This window comes from Phycomyces blakesleeanus (genome assembly GCF_001638985.1).
Source record: "Phycomyces blakesleeanus NRRL 1555(-) unplaced genomic scaffold PHYBLscaffold_3, whole genome shotgun sequence".
NCBI lineage: Eukaryota > Fungi > Mucoromycota > Mucoromycetes > Mucorales > Phycomycetaceae > Phycomyces > Phycomyces blakesleeanus.
Genome location: NW_017265136.1, coordinates 2504030 through 2523672, shown reverse-complemented (window position 1 = coordinate 2523672; position 19643 = coordinate 2504030). Strand labels below are relative to the sequence as shown.

The 19643-nt window shown below is 38.4% G+C and overlaps 4 protein-coding genes across 4 annotated transcripts; 1 reads left to right on the top strand and 3 right to left on the bottom strand.

The window, feature by feature from the left end:
* Window positions 1-2981: 2981 nt before the first annotated feature.
* On the top strand, window positions 2982-3767 carry PHYBLDRAFT_140956 (basic-leucine zipper transcription factor; the record flags this gene model as incomplete). The annotated part of the gene is made up of 1 exon (XM_018430492.1): window positions 2982-3767. The coding sequence occupies one exon, from the start codon at window positions 2982-2984 to the stop codon at window positions 3765-3767; it is 786 nt and encodes a 261-aa protein (XP_018296939.1).
* Window positions 3768-4241: 474 nt separating this feature from the next.
* Window positions 4242-10966, bottom strand: PHYBLDRAFT_140955 (hypothetical protein; the record flags this gene model as incomplete). The annotated part of the gene is made up of 16 exons (XM_018430491.1): window positions 4242-4402; window positions 4488-4579; window positions 4725-4848; window positions 4941-5323; window positions 5379-5497; window positions 5569-7800; window positions 7874-8079; window positions 8192-9018; window positions 9098-9471; window positions 9544-9684; window positions 9745-9938; window positions 10017-10167; window positions 10314-10448; window positions 10555-10679; window positions 10758-10824; window positions 10883-10966. 16 exons carry the CDS (start codon window positions 10964-10966, stop codon window positions 4242-4244), a joined length of 5415 nt encoding a protein of 1804 aa, XP_018296938.1.
* Window positions 10967-14371: 3405 nt separating this feature from the next.
* PHYBLDRAFT_18447 (hypothetical protein) lies at window positions 14372-16327 on the bottom strand (the record flags this gene model as incomplete). The annotated part of the gene is made up of 5 exons (XM_018438940.1): window positions 14372-14496; window positions 14704-15352; window positions 15449-15525; window positions 15590-16170; window positions 16242-16327. 5 exons carry the CDS (start codon window positions 16325-16327, stop codon window positions 14372-14374), a joined length of 1518 nt encoding a protein of 505 aa, XP_018296937.1.
* A 408-nt stretch (window positions 16328-16735) lies between these two features.
* Window positions 16736-18334, bottom strand: PHYBLDRAFT_176899 (hypothetical protein; the record flags this gene model as incomplete). The annotated part of the gene is made up of 3 exons (XM_018437830.1): window positions 16736-16795; window positions 17190-17440; window positions 17587-18334. The coding sequence occupies 3 exons, from the start codon at window positions 18332-18334 to the stop codon at window positions 16736-16738; spliced, it is 1059 nt and encodes a 352-aa protein (XP_018296936.1).
* Between the last annotated feature and the right edge of the window lie 1309 nt (window positions 18335-19643).

Genomic DNA, 19643 nt, shown 5'->3' with positions numbered 1-19643 from the left:
GGAGATAACGAGGATCGTACCCGAACTATCAGACAAAAAAAATTAATCTGATATCTGCAAAAAAGCATATAGTCCTATGGACGACGAAGTAACGAAAAGGGCAGCATGATAATCTGAATCTTCTGTGGTTCAATCATTAGCCTTCTCAAAACCTCCATTATGGTTATAGAAAGTACCAGGCTGTGCAGAAATTAGACACCCAATTGTCATTCATTTTCTCGGCAGTCCTTTTCTTTTTGGCTAGAAAACAATTTCGTTAACATTGATTCATAAAAGTTACACCGATCATTATTCTCTTTCTTCTTTATATCTTAAAAAAAATACTTCGCCTCTCAAGTCACTTGGCTTGACTCACTGCGACTTTCACCCATTTTTGGCGTTCTCTATGAAAAACGTGGAGTTAGAGGCCTAAGGAAAAGGCGAAAAATGTAACAATTTTAAGCAGGTAGTCTTTTAGCAATTTTTGCCTGTGGAGTTTGTTCCAATCTTACCAATAGAAGTGTAAACAAGTAATCTCAAAATATTGAACGCATGTGCGGGCCTGGGCCTTATGTCAAAAATCTCCACTGTTCCCCGTCAGCTTCTACCATCTGTGTCCGCCCAAAATCATGCATATGAAGACAGACTTTGTCTGGTATCGTTGTGTATTCAAAATCAATAAATTGATGGCCAAGGTTTCTAAAGGCAATATCTCTTTGCAGTTCTTATCCCTGCTGAAATTCGTTCCCAATTTAAGAGTCTTCAGTACCTAGTTACTTATTCTTAACTTTCATGTCATTTGTCTTTTCTTTTTTGCATGTTTTTCTCTTCCCTCTCATATTTAGGCGGATACTGTGATAAATATTTTCTCAAATAGAAAGAAAAAAGTGTAAAACTACCACTGCAAAAAAAAAAGATTGACCAATTTCTCATACGTAAATTATATACTTTACATGAGTGCAAAAAAAGTAAACTTTTTAGTTCAATTACTTTTCTTTTTGTGAGTAGAGCACTTGCATATCTTGTTAAGCGACTCTATTGGCTGCTAGAGCATGTATAGCATTAGAAAACAATACCAAACTTCAAATAAAATAAAATAAAATAAAAATCTATCGTTAAAGCGTCTTCTCTTTATTAGATAACCTGCTAGCTAATCCGTCAAACCATCAACGTAGGTGTAAGCCAAGTGAATTACAAATTTTGCGAAAATATTCTAAACCCTGATGTTTCATTACCCCTTTAAAACTGGGCCTTATACTCTGGATAAGTAAAGACATATCTACCTGATATTTCTCTTAAGATTTATAGCATAAATTATATAAAGCGGCTCTTGGCTAACGTGTATTATAATCTCAACTAGAGATATAAATTTGCTCTTTGCAAAAGATTATTATATGGTACATGGTATCAATTATTATATTAGCATATCAAAAAGTTTAGTATAAATATGATTATTTGCCTTGGGGTTTCTACTTTACTTTCTTCTATTTCACATACTGGACTCTTATATACAATAAAGTATGATCTTGATCACTCTCAAAGACACTCTCATAACTAGTAGAAAGAAGTTAATCTTCAAAAGTCACACTTCTCTGTTTCAAAAAGTCAAGTAATCAACTGCGAAAAGGTTGTATGGCATAACATTAAAGCCAAAGAAAGAATGTAAAGAGCGGACTACCGAGAATAAGCTTGATCAAGTAAAAAAAGTATTCAGATCTCTACACATCTGCTTGCCCAGAGTATCTGTCCTAAAGGATCAGGATACGATTATCAAAAAATGTAAACTCGTGTGTTAAACTTCCTCTACAATTTGGACACATAATGTAAGATGCTCCCAATACCTCTGCAAACTCTTACTTGCGACAAGATTTACGTATATGTTTTCTTAAGCGCATTGTTGAGGCGGCAAACCTACTAAGTTGTTCTTTGAATATGCTTGCTTTAATAGAATAAGCTCAAATTCAAGTAAATCATAACGTAAATCCTCTTTTATAGCAGTAAGAACCTTGGAAACAAAACAAAACACAATATATATATATAAATATTTTGTTACCCAATTATTCATAATAATGTATGTTAACAAGGGCATAATGGCCATTTTTTCTACCTCATTATCATAACAATTGTCTCTCAATTCCAAGCCAATTAATAGGTTAATCACTAATACGACAAGGCTGATAATCTTGGTAAAGGGTAGTTAAGGTCATATAGCAAGTTATCTGATATATCGTGTTACATAAACGACTTAAAATTACCGTGTATAGAATTAAAGTTTTCAATAAAAAAAACGTCCTCTTTTAAAAAATTGTCTATTATAGAAAGGCTGCATCATATAGCTAAAGAAGATTCTTTTAACTTAATTAATGACCCTACTTCATCCCTACTTTTCAATCTCTCTTGTTTTTGTTTTTTGTTTTTTTAGGGAGATTTTTTATGGGACGATATTTTGATATTCAAAGAAAAATAAGAATGATAGTGAGAGTGAGAGTGAGAGTGAGAGTGAGAGTGAGAGTAAAGACAATCTCTATCCCCAGCCTATATGATAAAAATGATGTTATATTTTTTTGCAGACAAATAATGCAAGTGTAAAGATATACAAAAAAAAACTATTTGTGAATGCACTACAGGTCGTGATGAAAATTGAAGTAAAAAAATGTTGTTGCGAATAAGTCAAACAAACTTTGTCTCGAAACACTTGAACTGTCAATGACTTTTTTTAATATGGCTAAATAAAGTATAAGGAGCACACACACACACACATATATATATAGATACACACACACACACGCACATACAAAAACTATATGTAGGTTGTAAACAGTAATGACCAGTCAAGTCATTCATCGACAGATAGCTCATCGACTTTGCATAAATACCTGCTTACTGGGCCGTGCTTATCAAGGGACAACCCCTTCTGTCTTTTTTTTCAACCTTCTTCTTTCAAAAACAAATCAATAATGATGAATGGTTCAACACATATAGATCGGTTGCCTGGCAAAGCCATGTCTCTTTCTTCTATCATGACTGGACCTATATACTCACCACTATCACCGTCTCGTCCTACACGGATTATCTCGAATAAAAACCACCAAATATCTCCAAGACAATCTTTTAGTATTGCTTTACAGTCACCTCCAACAACACCCGAGGAAAGAAGAATAGCGTCTACGTCCCCACCTTCGTCTCCTCACTCATTCAGCTCAGGATTATCGTCTGTTTCTCTATCACTTGTTCCTCATCGAAGTTCGATCTCTTCTATCAGCACAGATCTATCGTCGGTAGCACCAATTTTGACTTTACAGGAAAGACGTTTACGCAACAAAACTGCGTCAGCTAAATATCGACAAAAGAAGAACCAACAGCAGAACGAAATGAGGCAAATGATTGGCTGTCTATCGGAACAAAATGCTGTTCTAGAGCGTCAGCTACAAGAATTACGCACCGAAAACGAACGGCTCAAGGCAATAACTGACCGATTACGAGGAAAAATTGTAGCCAAAAAGATGCTGAAACAGTGGATGGGTCGCCAAAAAGAACTTCCCCAAAACCATTCCAGACACGCTTTGAACACCACATTTGTACGGTCGCACCAACAGAAGCAAGCTTTGAGGGAAACACAAAATCTTCATACTATCCTTATCAACTCATCAGCATCATCATCACCACCACCACCACCACCACATGGTTCCCAGAATATATCTTTCAGACATAGTGATGATGAAGAGTTACTAAGCCTTGTGGATAGTGACCAATGCGAAGGGGAATTAGACAGTCTTGTATCTGACTGAAAACAAACAAAATACACCCTAATCCCATATAGTTCATCAGTTTTCTTTCATGTTAATGTTGTATATTACTTGCTTTATTCACGCAGCTTTTTCCTTTCTTTTTTCCCTAAGCACACATTCATATACATATATTCATACATTCATATATACATATATTCATATTTAAATAAACCAAAAAGACACTTTAAAAAAATAAGAAGAAAAACAATACGCGTCGTTAGTATCATATTGGGTTGGTGTCTGTGAGTTATTGCACCCCCTTGTTCTTGTTTTGATTAGATAAAGCTGCACCAAGTCATATGCAGCAAACCTTAGATATATACACAAAGGCCTGTTCACTGCATCTGATAGATTGTATTGCATAAAAATCAACAAAGCCAGGCTTGCCTTTCAAGGACAAAATATTTATATTATATATTATTATTATATTATATTATACACACAAACAAGGCAGATTAGATGACCAACTAATGCTTAATGTAACATGAGCCCCATCTCTGTTCCCGCAGTTTGCAGACACTCGCGTATCAATTCGACCACAACCGCATCATCGCATGAAATCATATTGCACAGGGATGGGTAAAGATAGAATAAGTGGGCTCTTGGTCCAGACAAAACCAGGTGTCTTATGGTGCCTAATTCTGGATGTTAGTTTATATTGTAGATTTGTCTTCACTCGCACATAGTGCATATCTATATACAAATATATTTGGCACATACCCTTTTCTTCACTTTCATCTTTGATAATGTTTTTCTGTAGCTTTAAATGGATAGATTGCTGCAAAAGAAATATTATCTCCTCTTTACGTACCCTATAAATAATAGATGATTTATCGATATATATATAAAAGAAGGGCATCAGTCAATAATTGCTATGTAGTATTATGCTTCAGGAATACAGTCGTGTTTTACAATATAGATTTTTATCATCAATAATCATCTCACCCCATCAAGTACCTTGGAAACGGACACCTTCCCAACAAAGGCGCATCGGCTGTATAGTTCCGCAAGATAGTCTCGCATCGTTCAAGAAGTACAGGGATAGTGACCTGTGCTATACGCTTCCGAACTTCCAGATGATCTTTGATAATACCTTTTTTGTTAGTCACTCTCTCTCTCTCTTCAGTCTTTAAACAACTCCCAGAATAACTTTCTTTCTTTTTTCCTATTTACCTTGTTTCTCAGAAGAGCAGAGAGAAAATAAAGTTCGAAGTGCTGCATAAGCAAACGACTCCTTCATGACAGGCACAATAGTACCAGTAGTACCAATGATATCACTCGACCTGTAATTCGCACTCTTCCTTCCGTAGGCTTCTTTGAGTTCTCTAGGGCTCTCCTGATCTGCCTCTTCTCTTCGGTGATGATTTTCGTTTGCATCCACATAATATAAGCGGGAACTCTCTCGAATAACATTCACAAGTTTTTGGATAACCTCTATTGGCACGCGAGGTTCTCCCATGTAAACAACAACATCATTTTGTATCACACTCAAGACAGATATATCAAAATGTTCATCAACATCTAATTCTTCAATAGTCATCGACGATGGAGGCGTGCTATTGCAAATATTGTTAGTTTAGACTTTTTTTCTTAAAAAAATTGTTTCTTTACCTTGGAGACAATAGACTTCCTTCAAAGATGTCTACAAGCGCTCTCCATACACCAACAAAGCGTTCAATTGGTACTTCTATCAATATTATAGCATATATACACATATCAGATCGGATCATCTATTCGTCTATGCGTATACTATAAATAATATAAACTTGCCTTTAATATCCCGTAATTTTTCCAATCCAACCTCAAGCACATCCAGTAATCCCAGTGTAGCTGATTTCCACAGAGGCGTCTTGTCGTCGCCATGTTTGTGAGATGGTGGGCAGTCGTACTTGAGCTTCATGGGCAATCCAAACGCCCCGATAATTCGCTCAAAAACACCCTCGGTGTACAAGGCTTTATTGTTAACATGAGCCTTGAACAAGTGTGCAACCATAGTGCTGCACCTTTTGTTTAGGGCAATGTAGGTCACGGTGGAAAATTTACGTTGGGAAGGCGGGATGTAACCACCCTTTGTTTTTTGGGCGTCATCTGGTGGGCTCAAGAATGCGAGAGTCATGTATTCTGAAATGTCCATCAAGACAAGAGGTGGGACCCCAGGTACTGTCATGTCTAGAGTTTGGATAACTTCTAATACACCCTCCTGAAGCGGAGAAAGATTATCGATATCAGGCCGATATTCAGGACTTGTGGAGTAAACTAGCATATTTCGCAGTACGCCAAGCAAAGACCCGATGTCCTCAAGACTAAATCCCGGTGCAATTACCCTGTAAAGATCAACAAACATTCTAATATAGGCTGTTAAAGTGTCTTGTGTAAAATCATCTGAAATTTGTGCTGCACTCGATGATGATAAAGACAAAGTGAGAGGGAGGAGCTCGGAGTCTAATGTGCTTCGATAGCTATTCTCTTGTGTCTCTTCATTATCTTCTTCTGCTGTGCTTGGGACCATCATTATGCCATTTCCAATAATTTCCCAAGAGCGCCATGCACTTCTCCAGAGGCTAACAATCGATTTGTCGAAATTCTTATCGTCCGGTGGGAGAGTGACTATGTTCTTGAAGCTCTTAATGCTTGCTAATGAAACCTCCTGGCTGGATCGTAAACAGGAATCTTCCAGGTGAGCCAAGAGTAGAGACCAAGCTTGCTTGAAATTATCGAGTGCCTGGAGCTTTTCAAAAAAGTCACGGAAGATTTTAGATATCCCAGTGAGGACTAAAACCTTTGTTTCATCCCATTGCTTGTCTGCTGTGTCGCGTGAGTGGTGGAGCATAAATCCAGAAGTATCTCGATCAGGAGATGAGGTAGTTAAGCTCGTTTTTCCAGATTGCATCATTCGTGTAGCCCTGATTGCTGACATCTTGATGGTATCAAGAAGGGGGAAAAGAACCTGCCAGACACAAGCATTCCACATGTGAGGGCCCAAAAGGTTTCCGTTCATCATGATTGTTCTGAATAATGTCTGGTTGGCACCGTTACGAACTTCGGGTCTCCAATCGGTACAGTTGTGTGAGAGCTGCAGAAGCAGTAACATCCACAATATACTAAACACCTGAGGAGATTCTTCATCAGTAATAGGCAGATCAATATTCATGCTTTCTTTCTCAATAGCCTCATCACTGGTGTCACTCTCTAAGTCTTTTATGGAATCCAGACGTTTTGTTTGAATGAAATCCGAAAGATTCCACAGCAGACCTACAGCTGTCAAGCTAATGTTCAGATCCTCACATTGCATCCCAAATGAGCCAAGTGTGGCAATGCATTGTCTTAAACAATCAGGCGATAAAAGTGAGAGAAAGTCAGTGCATATGAGTTGTAAGCTGGTAAATGCAACCTTGATAAGGCCACCTGATGCCTTGTTGTTTGTACTCGCGTGCCCAGCATTGGCAGTAACTAGTGATGATGTGGTGGTATCAATGCTAGCCCGTTCATGTTTAGAGTCTTCGTCCCCACTCTTATCCTCATCATCCTCGTCGGTATAGTCTGGATGGGCGGTCGAAGTGACTGTTACATGACGGAGCATATCAAATACAATACCCCAACCACAGGTAAAAGAGTGGCCAGAAGTCTCCAAGATTTTGTTGAGCGTCTCAAGTGCCATCTTTTGTACCTCTCCAAATGCCTTTACACCACTTGATCCCTTTTCATTATTAACCTCCCAAGATTTCGACTTTTCTTCGCTGTAGTTGATACACTGACTCAATGCCGCTAACAATCGTGGCTGGGCTTTGTTGTCTGCTTCCTTTTGCTCTGCAATAATTTGATTCATGGCAGTGATTATTATGGTGGAAATCACCTCACAGCATTGAGTACGAATTGATGCAGGAGTAGAGGCAAAGTTAGCCGTATCAATTAAATGCGTTATGATGAGATCCCACGCGACAGGATCTCCCTCTGAGCTTATCAGTCGGCTCATGTTCAGTGTCGAGATATAACACAATTGGTCGATCGCAAAAGACGTTTTGTTGAACAGTTTCTGTAGTTACAAGAGCATGATAAATACCATTGAGGATCTCTTTATTTAACAATACTGGATAATCTTTCCTTACAATTCTGGAAGACTTGCTTGTCGATATTTCCTCTCCACCCGAGAAATGTACTCCACTAGCCTCGGCACTCAAGCGACAAAGTGCGGTAGTAAAGGCAACAAATGCATCGTTATCCAAGTATTTGCTATTATCAAATAACCTTTTTAAAGATGTTTGGATAATGGCAGTATGGTCTGCATCCATGTACTGATTATTCATTGATTGTCCTATATAAGCACATAAAAAAATATTAATTTGGAAAAACAATTAAAAATGTAATATAGACAAAGTCATGCTACTCACTAGATTTTTTTTAAGAAAAAAGAGGTGCATCCTTACCTGTTGCAGTATTTTGATGTCCAGAAACGGAACTCATGCCATTACTTGGTGTACCTGACAATGTTCTGCGTACTGTGTGTGATGTTGATGCCGATCCTGGGGGGTTGTTCGTTCCTTTTGGTATGGGTCTATTGATCAACAACAGATCGGCTTGTTGCAGTGTTTCCAAAACAAGGTACCATGAGGGTCCTAGAACACCTCCAAGGAACATCGCAATGTTGAGTAACACCCGAAGACTATACAAATTTTTATCGCTCAAGGAAATATTGGCCAGTACTTGTTGTTGCTGAACAGACAAATCCGAATAGGACACTGCGAGCGAGTTTGTAGTAATAGTCGCAATACTTGTAGAACTACCGGTGTTTTTTCCAGAAAAGAAACCAGAGGATAGTACAGGACTGGGCGGAATAGCGTTTTTACAAAGATTTGTCAAAAAAGCATCGCGTGGGACGACAAGATCAAGCATTCCGCAAACGTTTGTGAAATTTTGATAGGATCTCATTGTATTTTGAAACAGTTCTTCATCAAGATTTGAAGAAATGTAAAATGACATTGCGGCTAATAAGCCTGGCCATGCTACATTTGTCATGTCTGTGACAAGACTCATCTTTGAGTTATCTGTGGTATCAGCTTTGGAACCGGACTTTGAGCGAGATTCTTCGTCAGACGTAGCTTTAGTTGAAGCACTGAGACTCTTTCCAGGAGAAAACATCGGGAGAACAAATCCAGCTAAACCGTCGGCTATAGAATTTAAACAAAGAAGAGCTAAATAGAATATGTAGGTTTCTGGGATAACAGGTGGATCAGCTTTGTCAAGTTGGTCAATACTATTAGCGTAATTAACCCACAAATATAATTAGATGACTATATAAAGTAACACTCGAGACACAGCTCCATTAAACAAACCATTGTATACGCATTGAAGATCCAGAAGCACTTAATCCAGGTCCACTGTTATCACTGGTGGGTGGGTTAGGATGTGTCATATGGTGTATATGACTTGCAGCACCCGACCCATATTCAATACTCTCTCTTCCACCTTGCGTTGCCCCAATCAATTGAGGTTTTTCGGTAGCCAGCCGTCCAAACCCTGTAATCATATCGCGGAATGCGTCAGTAGATCCTGCCTGACGATCATACCACTTGTAAATAGAGCATAGTAGGGCAGAATCTGAGCATACACCACGGAATATCTCCATTGCTAGTACACGTTGCCATAATGGATTCTCTGGCTCCAGTACTTTCACGAACATTGACAAGAATATTTCACACTCTGTCATCTATTGAGCCATACTGAAATTAACACAGGTATCTTTCAGATTGCTCAAGATAAAAAAAACTATTATTTTTACCAGAATCTCATTGAATTGTCGGATTAAAATATCAACCACGCGAGATAATCTCATTGTCTGAGGAAATTCATGCTTCTCCGAGAAAGTCTTGATGATTAATGGACACACACTTTCTCGCAAAAGTGAACTGAGCTCTTTGTGCTAATATAAAACAAAATTAAACAGTGTTCATTACGTATATTCCACAGTACTATATTATACCTCTTTAAAAAGTGCATAATGGTTAGCCAGCACACTCTCAACTAGTTCAAGCCCAAAGGTCTTTGAGAGATGATGAAGTCTCAGATATTCTGGAGGGTCTCCGCTTGTCAAAAGGCAAAGATCACGGAATAGGTAAAATGCATCTTTGGCGCATGGATGTAATTTAATAGTATCTCCAGCACCTAATTGGATCTCTATACATGCGTTTCCTTTTAGCCTTTTACAACTTTTACAAACCAGCCTTTCTTTAAATATATGTAAAACTTAATTACCGTGGTTGGCATCTTCTTCTCTCAAACCCAGCAAGTCTTCTTTTCCAACTTTGTCGAATACAAAAATTACCAATTGGCGTAGAGTAGCTGCTGCAGTGTTATTGACAACAGCTATTTTTGAATCTTGCAACCGAAAGCAGATCAATAAGGCCTTTTTTTTTATAACACAAAAGAAAAACAGAACATAGGTTTTTTTTTCCTCTTTTAGTTTTTGGGCATAATTCACCTTTCTCATTTTTCGTCTTTTCCTTCTTCTTGATCCTTCCGTCTGTATTTATTGATCCACATATTACTTACTTCTGCCAAGATATCATCATGTACACTGCGGTAGTTTGTAAGGAGAGGGAGTACTGTTTGAAGTATTTTGAGCTGGATCTCGACACCATGAACACTGATATCTGTGAGTGTTCTTAATATGACTCGAACTGAAGTCTATAATGACATTGTAGTTTTCATTGAAAGATCAAACGTTAGTTTATCTGGTTGTGTCTCGAATAGTTTTATCTTTCTTTCTTCTTCTTTTTAAGGTGAGTCTAACCTCTGGTATGGCATGAAATGAAATAAGCTTTTGTATACAACCAATGGCGATTGTCACTAGTTTGACTTGCTTCGTCTCGCAAGCAAGTACAAATGGTCTGAGAGCGTCATCTGATTTCGATAACTCTAGATTAAAAGCAAAGATTCATTCAATATGCTATTGCCATTCCTAAGAGTATATATATATAACCACTGGGTTCGAACCGTTTGCTATACTGTATCCAGGTCGCTCTTTGAAGCTGCGAAGTATGGCACTTAGACGCTCAGCTGCCTAGTCCCGAATGGAGATGAATATTGTACCCCTTCCAGACCTGCAGCAATACACGAACCTCTTTTATTTCGGGGTGTTTTCGTCTTGCCTCACTTGATAAAGAAAGTAGCTCGGTTTGAAGGAATGCCGTGAGCCCACTCATACTTTTACAGAGTTAGCTAAAAGGGTAAAAGGTTGCCAGGGGAAAAATAAAGGAAAGGAAAATAGGCAATCGATTTCCTGAATTGTTTTTTTTTTTTTAAAAAAAAAAACTAATTGCGTGTTTTTGTCTGATTCTTAAAGAATGATGGTTCTGAATGTTAAAAGAGCTTTTTGATGCTGTAAACACTCTTAGCCAACGAGATGAATTATAAAGATGTGAAGTAAGGTTGGTTGAAAGATGGCAAAGACTGAATACTGTGACACCTGTGAAGTGAAGCAGAAGAAGCCACGTCACGAAACGGCAAGAAAGTGATTTCTAGGTCAAAGTGCGTGTGTATTTTTTTTTAAAAAATAATGATAGAATCCAATTATAGCATCTAATTTTTTTTCAGTCTATACGTGTATAAGCTAAGTGTCAATAAGTTTTACGAAGGGTTTTCTTGGCTGTATACGATTTGGTTATTATTTATATTCTCTAATTTTTAAATAATTTAAAGGACCTAGTATGTGGATTGATTACAAGGGGCAAGTGTTTTTTTCTTGTTAGTATTGCTGTTGTTGCTGTAATCAGTTATTTTTCTTTTTGGCATCCATAATTATACACACACGAGCATGTGTTTGGTCTCCTTGCGCTTATAACATTTGTATTGAATTGCTTGTGGTGGTAACCGATAAACATTCCCGTACCTATAATCTTTAGTGCCGTCGTGATGGCTTGCTTTAAACGCATATATATTCAGTACTTTGTGTAACATAAATTTGAGTCACTTCCTTTTGGGGTAGAGCCTAAAGTCGATCTTCAGCTGAAATAAGATGAACAGTATATGAATATGAACCCGTGTGTAAATGACATTCGGGTTAAAGACCAAACTATCTAATCTTATTAAGTTTGATTCAGCGAGAGAAGCGGATGAATTAACCATAAGACATTTATAAAGTATTATTATAAAAAAAGACCTTTTTATCTCTTATAGAGACTTTCACACTAGATTGGAAGCGTTAGGTGTATCTGTCTGTAGGATGAAGTTCTTCTCTTATGTTGACAAACTTGATTTCAATTTTTTCAAGACAACCCATAAGCTGAGGTTAAACCAAAACAGCTTAAAGCAATACTTCTATGGGCAAAATGTCACGCCAATTGGACTGATGATTAATGGAAAAGCGTTGTTTGGTTGGATAAGTCAAAATTCTGTATAAAATATTTAATTTGAGGATATAGAGCTCTCAGGAAATTTGAAGAAAAAGATGAATAAAGGCATGTAATTTTAACATTAAAGTGGAGAGATGTCTCAGTTAATTCGAAAATACGTTTTTGGGGTGGAGGTCTTGAACCATTAGAGGTGATTATCCTCGATGGTGGAAAGAGACGCACAATATCAGAGGCTTTGAATATTAGCCCTCTTGAATCCCTGATCTGAGCCCAATGAAGAATATCTGAGATACTCTTGAAAGACATTTCGAAAGCAGAAGAACATACATTAATACTGCAGGTCAGTTGAAGGTAGTCCCACGAGAAGAAATAGCAAGACTAGATGTTGAACTTAATGATCGTCTGTTACAAAGTATGAGAATATGCTGTCAGGTTGCTGTTGCTTCCAAAAGTGGCACAATGAAATACTGTTGAGGCCAAAAGACCTACTATGGTGGCGTTTAGTGTTACTCGTTTTTGTGGCCTTCGTGTGAGCATAGCTCCGCCAACAAAGACATTCAGAACGGCTTTGTTAAATTACATAAAATCAACTAGACGCAACTAAACCCATGCAGCAAAGTGTGTAGTTATGATCGATGAGTATATTACAAGCTAAGTATACCTCAGATATCATACAAGCAGTACATCCAATCCACTTTACGACTCCAATGTGAAGATCTATCTAGTTCCCAACTGCGAATCTTGTAATACTCAATGGAGTAGAGATCCCATGGCTAGGCAAGTTGCCTTGCTGTTATTACAGATTACATTATTTCATGCCAGTATTATTGTTATTTTATGTGAAAACAATAGTCGCAACGATTCAATGAAACTTTGTCTTGTATACCAGCAAGGTACCCCGTACTTAGGAGTAAGTTATCCAACTTAAATAATTAGCACTAAACTTTCTTTCTCTCTTTCTGATTCTATCTTTTTCTCAATATTTGGACTAAAGACCAAGTTCTCTAATGTCCTGATTTATATGGCACAAAAAGCTATTTCTAGGATCGTGTATTAAATTGGATCAAAAGTGTAAAGTGTAATGTGTAAACTCATAAATACAGAGTTTCTACTTGAGATTGAGACGCTTCAGAGGGTTTTCATTCTTTCTTTATTATAACTTATGGGTTCATGAATAAGGACATTAAATCAATTATTTAGGGTTTGCTGTCTACCTCTAAAGTTCTTTCAATATATTTCTGTCACACTGAAGTTTAAAAAGAGCCGAATAATATATAAGCATATTGGCTACGATTTATTGGATATGCCGCAGAAGTTTCTCTATTGGTGTTGTTTTTACTGACGGAATATTTGTTTCAATTTCTTTGATCCCCTGGGTCACTTTTCTTGCATCTTCATTTCTCATTCGCTTAATGCTAGTAGATGCATTGTAGTATTCTTTGCTTGTTAAGCGTCTTGTATCATAATCACTATGTCATGAATCGAAGACATCTCTTCTTCCAGGTTCTACTGTACATGCTCGGAAATTCCCCGTGATTTCCTCGATATTAAAGTCATTTGTTGTGAGTTCAACAGAATTGATAGGATCAACTGTTGTCCGTCTTGCAAATGATACCCTGCATGTATAACTACCGGTGTATAGCGTGCTTACAAACATCTTGACTTATTTCGACCGGGGAAGTCATCAAGGCTTATACACTCTTGTTGGAGAAATCACTGTCAGATTTCTTGATTTCTAATATCGAATAAACTGTACATCAGCTTTTTTAAGCTATATCTTCTAAATAAAATAAGATAAAAACTTTAGCTAGATACGATTAAATTTTATTCTCATTAGATAGCTATATATATTCTCTAAAAGTCAAAGAAAAAGAAAATTTAAAGCTTACTATCAGGTGTGGTCACCACAAGCTTTGATTATTGATCGTTGTCAAATAGATGCTCATGTGGTTTGCAATAGGAGTTTGGTCTTATTGGCTTTATACGGCCAGATAATACCACCATATTCAAAAACTAATAGCTTGAGGCTAGTTGAAGGACTTCTGGTGCTTTTATTTCTTGATGATAGGAGGGATTGAGTTGCAAGAAGATCATTTTTTAAAAGGAAAGCAAATAAGGTGTGGTCAAAAGCATGGTGCATTTCTGGACAAGTGACATCATTGCTTTATCTTGTCAGAGTGTATTTATATGATGTAATGCAATGTAATGTAATGATAAAATGCAAGAGAAAAAACAAGAAGATACAAAAGACATACTTTATATACCAAGTCCTAGAGCTACTACCATATAGATATTCAAGCCAATCAAGATTGTTGATAATATAATTGCAACGATTTTGGTGATCAAACCATTCTTGACGATGATAGGTTTTGGCCATTTGTCTAACTTTAATTTCGGGGCGACAGATTTCTCTGTTGACAACACTACAGATTCAAATGGCAGGGCGCTGTTCATACTTTGTGTTTCCTGCTTACTTGCACTCGAGTTGCGCATGTTGTCCAGAGAGTTTAAAACCTTCTTGGAGAATCTGGTCGGATTGAAGATCTGAAAGATCTGGGAGCGCCAAAGGGCTACTGCTTTGTCAAAACGCGACTTCTCCTGGTATGGTCTGGGTTGCAGATCTTTGTGCTCAACAACAAGGTCAAGCTTCATGCAGCGTTCCATGGATGTAAAAATGATCAAAGGGACAACAGCAAATGGCAATTGGATACTCAGTGCCACTTGACTTCCTACCAGCATTGTGCTGAGACCTTCGCGTCCTGTGACACAGGCTGCAACCATTGCAGGCACAATTGCCACAAGCCGGGTGAGGATACGACGTACCCAAGGACGAGACGACATACCGAGGAATCCAGACATTATCACCTGACCTGCTAAGGTTGCTGTCAGTGTACTTGACTGACCTGCACAGAGGAGGGCCAAGGCAAATACAATGGCAGCAGGTGGACCCAAATAAGTGTTCAGTAGGTCGTGCGCGCTGAAGAGATCTTGGACGCTTTGGCGTTGTGTATTTGGACCATAAAAGAAATTTGATGATGCGACGATGAGAATAGCACAGTTGACAAAAAACGCAAAACAGAGCGCAAATACAAGATCTACAAGACCATAGTGAAGGTTGTTCTTCATATTGGACTCGATATATCTTGCCAGATAAGGAACATCGACCTTTTGAGACGTATCTCGTTCCAAAGAAATCGAAATGGTATCCGGGTCTACAACCAAGGGTTTGATGTCCCCCTTTGGAGTTGCATTGAGATAATTTACATCTCCATCTGTGCATACTGAGCGGATGTTCGGTTTAACAACCCAGCCTTCCTCTCCTTCTTTAATGACGCGGGGTCTACGTGAACGCCATTCTTGGCATCGGCCTTGAGTAATAAAGCTGTGGAGGTAGAGATTGTGTGGCATTACTATTAAGCCCAGAACAGAGTTAATACAATATTAGTTTGCATTGAGGTTGTTATTAAAACTTACCTGTAGCTCCAATAATTCCAATTGCGGAATATAGACAGCCTGCGTCAGTGAATATTTCTTTGGAAGGCAAAAACCCCTTAAAGAGATCCACAGCCACTATATCGGAGTATGCTAGTTCAATCACGAAGCAAACACCGACTGCTAGGACAAGAAGCATAACAAATATCTCAAAGTAACGGACCAAACGCGCAGAAGAGGATTCTGTCTGACTTCCTTCAGACTCAGGTTCCTCATTATAGAACATGAGAACAAGAAGTACATCAGCGGCTGTAATGGCGACACCTGCAGGTAATGGCAGTTTTGGAAACAAAAGATTGAGGGCAATCGCACTGCCAATGACCTCGGCAATGTCGGTAGCAATGATACCTATTTCTGCGAGGACATATAAAATCAAATTGATCCATTTTGGGAAGAAGCGCCGAGAAGCTGAGGCCAGGTCATACCCAGAAACAGTGCCTAATCGAATTGTCAGGTTTTGAAGAAAGATAGCGACAAGGTTGGACATGAGGATGATGAACAAAAGTCGATAGCCATACTCAGATCCACCCTGCATATCTGTTGCCCAGTTTCCTGGATCAAGACTAGAGTGGATTATGAATATTAGATGAATACGAGTTTAGGTTGACATATAAACGCAGTCCAATATACCTACTATCCAACAGCGATCATAAAGCCGGGGCCAATGTATTTTCCAAGCACACGTAGGTAGGAAGACACTTTGAAAAGTATACTTGACATCTTCCGCTTAAAAAAAAATGTTATGTACAGAAGAAGGAAAGAAAGTTCACATTGTATTGAAAGAGCGTTTTGAAATACTAAAATTAAAGCATGCATAGTCACTTTGACCCCTCCTTTTATATAAATATAAACATTTTTTTTTACTGGCCGTTTCAAACGGATCTTAATAGTATATTTTTATGTGATTTTTTATTGTGGTTATTGTTGCAATAGTATCATTAATGCTCATTTTGAACTTACCGATAAGTTATAAGAAGAATTTCTTTAAATTTTACCCTGTAAATTTTACATTACAAAAAAAAACTACTTGATGTTGTAGACTATGAAATAAGTGAAACAGGCCAAATAAACTCAATAATCCAGACTCAAATCGGAGGAAAGAAGCTTGTATTGTTTTCAATACCAAACCTAAACAAGCAACATATGCCCATGTGGTTTTGCCACCCATTCCTTAAAGAATATCTTTAACTATCATGATTAAAACAGTAAGAGACAAATGTACGAATCCTTTCTTTTTTGGATTTCTTTTTCTTTTACTGTTTTACAACCACTATTTTACATTAGTCTTCAAATCCACAAAAATAAAATAGCTATCAAAAGAAACAACATTGTTTCAGCTATATAATCGAAATGATTAGTAAATATATTATATATATATATATATCTTCTAATGGTTTATTCCAAGCCATGAACACCAAAATCCAAAATTTCTAGACGTGTCACATCATCACTACAAAAAAATGGTAAATTATTTGTATGAATACACTATGTGCCCGTAACCTAGTTCTAATCGCCTTTATATATGTATATACCTCTTTACGGCCGCTATACAACGTCTTTCATCGAAAGAGACGACCCATACACCACTGATATCATCAATGAGTTCATGTAATAGAGTTCCTGTCTTTGTGCACCACATCTTGAGACCTCCTTCCGAGCCTGAAATGATTTTTTGGGAATCATGTTGGAAGGCAGTGATTGCACCCTTGTGGCCAGCCAAAAGATATTGACATTCGCCTGTCTCTGCAGACCAGACTCGAAGCGAAGAGTCAGCGGCCGCACTTACCAGGCAGTCTCCCGACAGTCCCAAGAGACCTACAAGGATTGAATGTCCTATAATGATTTCAATCCACGTAAAAATGTGCACATGCACATGAGCACACACAAAACACATACACAAAAAAGGGGAAGGGGGTGGTGTTTCCTCTCAGTCTTTTTGATTTTGTTTTGATTTTGGTTCTTTGTTTTTTTTGGCTTACCTCTCAGTATGGATACACAAGTACCATCCTCTAAATTCCAGATCCGGACGGAAGAATCCATACTACCACTAATACAATGGTTACGCTTGGGATCGATGACAACCGAATAGACTTTCTGGGTGTGTCCAGTAAGTACATGGCCAGCTTTACCATGCTCGACATCCCACACACGCACTGTATGATCATAGCTTCCGCTCACAACCGTGCTTCCATGAGCGGCAAGTGCACGTACACTTTGAGTGTGTCCACTTAAGGTGTGTAATAAATAAGTGCTCTCTTTTTGGTCAGTGTCTATTACTGGTTCGTCAAGGTCCGGGAGTCTCCAAACTTTGAGAGTAAAATCGCGGGACCCACTAACAATAAGGGGTTGTGATGGCTGTGGAGAATGTTCCTCAGTAGATGATATTGATGGAGTCGGTACAATGATAGTGAGGCACCGAACAGTGCTTGAATGGCCTTGGAAAATGTACCGACAGACACCTGCATTAATATCCCAGATACGCACAGTACGATCAGTGGAGCCAGTAACAAGGGTATTTCCAACGTATTTGAGTGCCCAGACTCCACCACTGTGTCCGTTTAGAATACGCATAAGTTTCCCCGACTTTATATCGTAGACATTAACCGAATGATCATCCGATCCAGTAATGACCTTGTCTTCATCAAACTGAAGACAAGTAACAGCATGATTTGTGTGGCCATAAAGCTTTTTTCGAGATGCTCGGTTATACTTCCAATTGAGACGCATAATGTGGTGGCGTCGGTAGATCTGCTTGCGGGCAAACGGCTTTTCCATTTCATTTATTTCATCTGGAGATAGTACAAAACCTGCTGTTTTAAGATTACTACTCCACAGCTCTTCATCATTTTCGATTAGCGTATGCCAGTGCTTGCTCACTCTAGAAGCCCGGCAGAGACTCCGAATATCAAGATATCTGAGGATGATGTGAGTAAGAAAGGGAGGGAGGCGAGACAAGATGTCTGTGCGAAGTGACTGCATAATAAGAGCAGTTGCATTACGTAGTGCATCTGTTGATGTTCTCCGGGAAAGTTGTAGTAAGACGTATGACTGGAGATTTGGAGGAAAGGCATCAAAAAGATCGACAAGACTATTTGCTTCTGGCTCAAAAGAATTACCCTCCCAAAGTTCGTCCGTTGCAGAAGTCATTTCTGGTGAAAGTGAAGGTGATGGTAGAGCCGAATTGGGGCTATCTGCAGTGTCAGTGAGTGTGGTATAGAGGGTAGGATCGGGATGAAGTATGTGCTCAGATAAGAGCGGCTCGATAGGGAGTGCGATAGAGGCCTCAAGGGGCGGATGAGTTCCTGTGTGGCAGTTGGCTATAGACTGAACATTGGAACATGATCGTTTTTGACGGATGCTCTTTTGATGATCTTCTCTATTTTCCACGTCTTCTGTTTGATCGTCATTGTCACATGGGGAATCCACAAAGAATGATGCTGGTCTTTTGCGTGGGGATCGGATCGGTAGCTCATCTTGTGAAACATCGAGCTTACAAAGAATAAGGATGAGATTTGTAGGAAGTTGCAAACAATCCTGGGTTATATCTTACAAGGTTTCTGGAGACTTCTTCAAAAAGACTTTCGGTGCCATCTAGATTAAAGAGTATCCTCCTCATCGACTTTGGTGTAGACATGTTTGCCAGCGGGTATAAAATCGTATCGTTTCGAGTGATTGCATAGGACGATTGTGGGGCATTTTCTTGTTGAGCACTTTCGATTGAGGCCAGATCGTTTATTTGGTCATTTTCAGACATTCTGATGCTGATTTGGTTTGATTTTTTTTCTTGTTTGAACTGTGCGTGAGTAATAAAGTTGGTCTTTTTTTCAAGTGCGCATTCAATAATAATAAAAGGTTTATTCTGTTTTATTGTTATTAAACGTATACGTATAAAGAGAAAGAAATAATGTGGGGCACCAGGAAGAGATAGGTAACAAGCAACTGTTTATTTGGACCCTTTGTGACTTTTTCAAATTTCACTGTTGAAAAATAAAAATCAAAAGACTAAAAATAAAAATACCCCCCCCCCCCTTCCTTC